Source organism: Rattus norvegicus, chromosome 20, assembly GCF_036323735.1.
Source record: "Rattus norvegicus strain BN/NHsdMcwi chromosome 20, GRCr8, whole genome shotgun sequence".
Classification (NCBI taxonomy): Eukaryota; Metazoa; Chordata; class Mammalia; order Rodentia; family Muridae; genus Rattus; species Rattus norvegicus.
The window spans coordinates 9,783,946-9,790,185 of NC_086038.1; the positions used below are offsets into that span (position 1 = coordinate 9,783,946).

Genomic DNA, 6,240 nt, shown 5'->3' on the forward strand with positions numbered 1-6,240 from the left:
GCTAAGTTATGGTCAACAAGAGGCAGACTGTGGATTGCCCATTGCTTCCTGTAGCACTTACCACGTGCACCCTAGCGTTGCTTCTAGAACCCCAGGAAATCACTCCTTTGGGGTGACAAGTTTTCAGGGCAAAGGTCTTTGAGGCCCACCAGACAATTTCATCACATCTGCCAGTGCCACATTCAGCTGGAGTTCAGGGATGTCTTTTACCTGGTGGGACCTGGATGAGAGCCCCAGGCTGAGGCCATAAGAACTTAGAAGACCTCTGAGCGATTTGTGTTTACAGGACTGGGCAGGAGCAGCTGGTTTAATACCCACATGACACAAAGTCATGCTGGGAAGACTTGAGGCTTTGCTGAGGATGCTGGCCACAGGGAGGTGAGCGCAGAGTGAGGTGCACAAGGGAAAGTCCAGAATCACATCCAGCATACAGATACCCCGGAAAGGGCAGGAACCGGGGCAGGGTTTGGATGGGATTCTTGGCTGGTTTCTTCGTTGTCTTCTCCCTGCCTTGAAACCTTGTGAGTTGTGTAATTTTTGTTCTGAGCAGGAAAAACAAAAACAAACAAAAGGGTGTTCTTCTTTGAAGGATGTGCTTTCACTGGAGGTTTTGACCTCGGCGGATGACCCGTTAAGCTGTGCCTAGGTCTCCTCAACCGTGAAACAGGGCTCCGAATTCTTCCACCAAAGGAGGCCAGGAGGATCCCTCAGTACAAGGTGTGAAGAAATAGTGATGTCTCAGGCCTGGAGGATAAGACTCTCTCCCCAGACCTTCTTGGCGACCTCTGTTCTAAGAGCTGTCTCCCGCGTGTGTCCCTGGGGTTGGGCAGCGGGTGAGCATTCCAGTGCTGACGGTGCAGCCTCCCTCTCTAGCTGAGCGTAGGCATTTTGGGAAATCCCTTAATTCCTCCATTCTGTGCAGGCGTATATAAGGAGGGCCAGAGTGCTAGCTAGCCACTGCACTGCCCAGAGGCTCCTGCCTGACTCATTGCCAGCCTTCGGTCCCTGCATCACCAACCAGAACATGGACGTCACCATCCAGCACCCTTGGTTCAAGCGCGCCCTGGGGCCCTTCTACCCCAGCCGACTGTTCGACCAGTTCTTCGGCGAGGGCCTTTTTGAATACGACCTGCTGCCCTTCCTGTCTTCCACCATCAGCCCCTACTACCGCCAGTCTCTCTTCCGCACAGTGTTGGACTCCGGCATCTCTGAGGTAAGACGCAGCCACACCAGTTTGTCCTAGTTGCTCAGAGGGGTCTTGGTCTTGTCTAGAGAACAGCTAGGGATCCTCGAGGGGGCGCTACGACCCTGTGCTCTCCTCAAGCAACGTTCCTGCCTCTCCCAGCCTCGTACCCCGTAGAGGCTGGGTGGGTGCCCACATGCCTATGCCAAAGCCACCCACATCACTGGGAACGGGGTCGGAGGAGGAGACCAACCAGCCCGAGCCCGACTGCTCTCTTTTCCTCCCATCAGCTCATGACCCATATGTGGTTTGTAATGCACCAACCACATGCTGGAAACCCCAAGAACAACCCCGGCAAGGCAAGTTACGTGGCACAGGCAAACGTGCTGGGCCGGCCACTCCCTGTACTTTTTTTTCCCCTTGGTGTGGGGGTGGGATGTCCTGAAGCCCAGAGAGGAGGGGCTTTCTGACAACAGGGCAGGAACCTTCGGTAGCTGGGGCTCCCTTCTAGCTTCCTGGATGCCCCAAGAATGGCCACATCCCTCCCTACCCATGTGAGACACAGTTCTGGAAGAGCTGTCTCCCTTCGCTTCAAAAGAAGGCTCCCGGGGCAGATTCAGCCATGACTCTAAGGAAGCAAATTGCCCACATTCAGGTTCTAGCCAGGGTAGGAAGAGAGGAGCCGGAAATGCTTTGTGTTAGCAGTCGGTAGTGTGGCCAAACGGTTGGTAGTATGGACGTGGGCTCCTGGGGCTGTGGATATACCACAGATTTTTGTCCCACCAGCTGACCAGTCCCAACTAGCCAGGCAAACAATCCTTAGTGAACCCGCCACCCTTAATCAACCATAACCAACCAGCTACCCTGAATCAACCAGCTACTTAACCCATTAAGACCCATCATAACCAGCCACTAGACCATAACCAAACAACCGGACAACCTATAACTGGGTGGTCTGACGACGACGACCAAGCCACTTATGCTAACCCATAAGCAATAACTTGGAGTCTAATCAGCCAAGGCACCCACTGACCAACCAGCCATTCTACTCTAAGCAACCCTCCAATCTATAACCAATTAGCCAGCCAGCCTATAATCAGTTGGCTGACCCAGTATACACCCAGCAATGAATCAGCACTGCTCAGTCCTTGGGTCTGGCGGTCAGTGGGGAATCTTACCTGTGGGGCCAAGTGACAGTCCCAGACCCAGGACACACCAGCCTTCTTGACTTGTGAAAGTAGAGGAGTGACTACCGGTTCTGATGGCTGGGCTCTTCCTTGTCTGGTCTCATCCAACCCATCAGGGCTCATACAGCTGTTTCCTTGTCCTTTGTCCCTGGAGCTGGTGGCCCTTTGGGGAGCTCCACACGTGGGTTTGGGTTTCAGGTCCGATCTGACCGGGACAAGTTTGTCATCTTCTTGGATGTGAAGCACTTCTCTCCTGAGGACCTCACCGTGAAGGTACTGGAAGATTTCGTGGAGATCCATGGCAAACACAACGAGAGGCAGGTGAGTTCGGGCAGCATCCCCATCCCCACCCCCTGAAAGAACATGGGAGGCTGTTCTGGCTTAGCAGCTCCTGCAAGCAGGGGCCACATCCTCCTGTGCTGTGCTGGCCCCTCCCAGGACTATGTAGATCACTGTCCTCAGCCCTAGCAGGGCCAGGCAGCAGGATAAGTGAGACTCAGGGATGCAGGATAAGAACCCTTGTATGAGCACAAGGCTAGCTCTCCCACTGGATCTTCCAGATGACAGGATTAGCAATGATCACAGGAAAGGAAAGAGCTGAAGATTCAGACCCCCTTCCCAAATCTGACAGTCATGTTTTTCACAAACAACCTGGCCAGGGAGGGGACAGAAGAGCCGGCTTTGCACGCACCAAAAGTTGAGCAGTCCCCTGCAGTATTTCCGTTAGTGGGTGGCAGTCCTGAGGTATAGGTAGGTCCCTGGTCAGGAGGGGCAAGCTTCTCTCGGGCAGTCACCCACCATGCTCCATGGCTCCCGATCATGTGAAGGACCCTCAGGTCTTTGGATCGAGGAAGCCCTGGGCACTAGAGCCGGCTGAAAATAGTGTCTCCTGTCAGAGCTGGGACTATGCAGGAAATTCAGCGAGGCTGGCTAGTTGTGTCATGCCCATGGCACATAGGAACAGAGAGGGGCCAGGAGCGAGGTTCTCATTCCCAGTATGAGTCTCTCTTAGCTGGGCTTTCCCATCAGCATTAGAAGGGGTATTGGATAAACCACAGTCTTTATGTGACTGAAGCCAGGACAAGGCTTCCCTGACCTAGGCCAGGCTGGAGGGGGGAGTATATCTTCTACCCTTTGACCTTTGCCTCTTGAGAGGGAGGAAGTTGGGGCCAGGGAGCTGAATCTAGAGGCCCAGAATTCTACAGGAAGTGAATTTTCTGCCTGGCTGAAGCTTCCCAGACAGTCCTTGTAGATCCTTGTAGTATGAGGTAGCTGGGGAACATGCAGAACTAGGATAGTGTAGTTCATTGGAGTTAGGACAGAGTCTGCAAAAGCTGTTTCAACACCTGAGCCCTGAGCGGGTCTATCCTCTGTGGCTGGTCCTTTCTAGAGGTCCTCCGGGAGCTTGCTGTAAGCCCAGGGTTTAAGGAGCCTGCAGCTTTGTAGATCTCATGGAGAGGTAGCTAGGCACTGGTGCTCTGGTCCTAAAGCCCAGCCCCCGTGAGATCACCTGCACCCTTGTGTGGTCTGAGAGGTTCTTCCCAATGTGGGATGGTGGCCACTGATGCCCATCCTCCCCTGATATGCCTCTCCCTGGTGGCCCCCTAGGATGACCATGGCTACATTTCCCGTGAATTTCACCGTCGCTACCGTCTGCCTTCCAATGTGGACCAGTCCGCCCTCTCCTGCTCCTTGTCTGCGGATGGCATGCTGACCTTCTCTGGCCCCAAGGTCCAGTCTGGCTTGGATGCTGGCCACAGCGAGAGGGCCATTCCCGTGTCACGGGAGGAGAAGCCCAGCTCGGCACCCTCGTCCTGAGCAGGCCTCGCCTTGGTTGTCCCCTGAGGCCCCTGATCCATCCAGCCCAGGGGCCACAGCAAAGAGTCTGCCTTCCTGACTTCTTTTCTTTCTCTTTGTTTCCTTTCCACTTTCTCAGAGGGCTGAGGATTTGAGAGAGTGGCTTAAAGAGCTTGGGGGGTCTTGGCCTGAGATGGCTGCGGGTTCAGGGTGACCCAGGCTCAACACCAGCCGGTCAGAGGGAATGATGGCATTGAACTCTTAAGATTTCCTGTCCTCCTGGAAAGTGGCATCGAGCTCTGCTCCAAAGGCAGAGTGAATGGTGGCTAACCAACCCCAAGAGCCCTCTGCCAAGCCCCTGGATGGCAGCCTCCCACCCCCTTTGCCCACACTTACCGCAGGCGTATATGCTGGGCTCCAACAGTCCGCTTCTCTCATGCCCTCTTCCTGTGACTTTCTCTACTATGTAGTATCGCTCCTGGGGACCCTGGTCACCCATGAGAATGGAGCCCCTGGCAGACAATAAAGAGCAGGTGACAAGCAATTTCAGTCTGGCGTTGTGCTGTCTCCCTTTGGGGTGGGGCGCCTGGGAGGGTGCAGGAGGTATTTCCTTCCTGCCCCGAGAGGGTTTCTGACATCCCATCCTGCCTCCTGAGCCCATGGTCCCTTCCCCAGCTAGCTCTGTAATGCTATGCAATGTCCTAACGCATGCTGGAGGTGGTGCCCTCCTCCTCCTCTCCCTCCTTCCCCACCATAGTAGATCTGGGACCTTGAAGTTCATGTCTACATGTGTACAGCAGCCTGTTCAGATCCCAGTGGTGGCGGTGGTGGGGGTGTTGTCTAGAGGATCTCAGTCTTCCACTCGGGGTGAAGCGGCAGGCGGCAGGTTCTTAGGGGTAACAACCAGGCTCTGCAGGTGGCCCGGCACTCAGGAGATGCAACGCACCCATTGCCCATCACATGCATGACACATGCCACAGTGCATACCACATGTCACACACACACATGCACACATACACATGCACCACTCATCCCAAACATACAACGTACCACACACGCTGCACAGCACCCATGCAGTGTACTTATGTCACACATACAGAACCCATCGGACACGTCACATCCGACACACTCTGCACGCTGTGCACACGTCCACCACAGCACACAGCACTCCCACCTGTTGAATTTGTCTAAAATGGCTTCCCTCCGGGGAAGACACCTCCCCCCCCTCCGCCATGCCCAATCCCTACCTCACCACAGGACACCCACAGGCTATGCCACCACTTGCATACGGTAGGGAGTTCCCACCATGGCGGAACCCCAAACCCCAGGTTTTGGGGTTGGTGTTGGGAAATCTCTATCCTGAGCCAGGTATTGACTACCTGGCCTATCCCTTGATGTCATGGGGGTGGGGTCTTGGGTGCTATGGCTGCCGCAGGAGGCTGAGCTGTACTTGGACGTTCAAGCCTTATGACCTTCATAGTTGTTTGGTTGTGTGGGCTGTATCGGGACCATCCAAAGTTATCTGACCTGGTCCTCAGAATGAAGATGTCTTTGGGGACAGGATCTGTACGGAGTGATTGGGTGTGACAAGGTCATCAAGTGACCCCTGACCCAACCTGACTGTGTCACTGCACCAAGAGGAGAACAGGGCTTCCCATTTCTCCTCCCTCCCTCCCTCCCTCCCCCCTCCCTCCCCCCCTTTCTCCATTTCTTTCCTATGCCTCTCTCTCACCCTCTGTGCACATGCCTCTTAAACTTGGGAGCCCTAAAGGCTATAGTTGGGGCTGCTTTCCCCTCTAAGATGCTCTGGGCTCTTGGGGTGAGGGGAGATCCCCAAGAGACTCCCCTTTCTTAGAACAGGCAAAACTAATCTTGGGACCTGGCTGCCCACTCCTTCTGAGGCTGCCTGTAGCCCATGTCTCCCCAGCTGCCTGCCCTACCCGGGATCCCAGGCGACTTCATGTCAACACAGCTACCATGGGACCAAGGTCACAAGAGCCTGTGCAGGCATAGAGCAGATGGCCATCCTGAGGCAGCTCTGGGGATCAGTACTGTCGTGTTTGTCTAGGAGGA

The 6,240-nt window shown here is 54.9% G+C and overlaps 1 protein-coding gene across 3 annotated transcripts; it reads left to right on the forward strand.

The window, feature by feature from the left end:
- Window positions 1-926: 926 nt before the first annotated feature.
- Cryaa (crystallin, alpha A) lies at window positions 927-4,711 on the forward strand. Of its 3 annotated transcripts, none has more exons than XM_063278950.1 (4): window positions 927-1,213; window positions 1,474-1,560; window positions 2,569-2,691; window positions 3,979-4,711. In XM_063278950.1, the coding sequence occupies exons 1-4, from the start codon at window positions 1,025-1,027 to the stop codon at window positions 4,186-4,188; spliced, it is 609 nt and encodes a 202-aa protein (XP_063135020.1). In that variant the 5' UTR covers window positions 927-1,024; the 3' UTR covers window positions 4,189-4,711. The 3 variants fall into 3 exon arrangements, with proteins under 3 accessions (XP_063135020.1, NP_036666.2, NP_001276666.1); NM_001289737.1 differs by having other exon boundaries at window positions 1,011-1,213; window positions 1,474-1,542; window positions 3,979-4,703; NM_012534.4 differs by lacking the exon at window positions 1,474-1,560 and having other exon boundaries at window positions 966-1,213.
- Window positions 4,712-6,240: the final 1,529 nt, after the last annotated feature.

Excerpts from the sequence above, each read along its gene's own strand:
- Cryaa (XM_063278950.1), top strand. The coding sequence starts at position 1,025 with ATGGACGTCACCATCCAGCACCCTTGGTTCAAGCGCGCCCTGGGGCCC. Across the intron at positions 1,561-2,568 it reads AGGCAAGTTACGTGGCACAG|GTCCGATCTGACCGGGACAA; the intron begins GCAAACGTGCTG and ends TTTGGGTTTCAG. Across the intron at positions 2,692-3,978 it reads GCAAACACAACGAGAGGCAG|GATGACCATGGCTACATTTC; the intron begins GTGAGTTCGGGC and ends GTGGCCCCCTAG.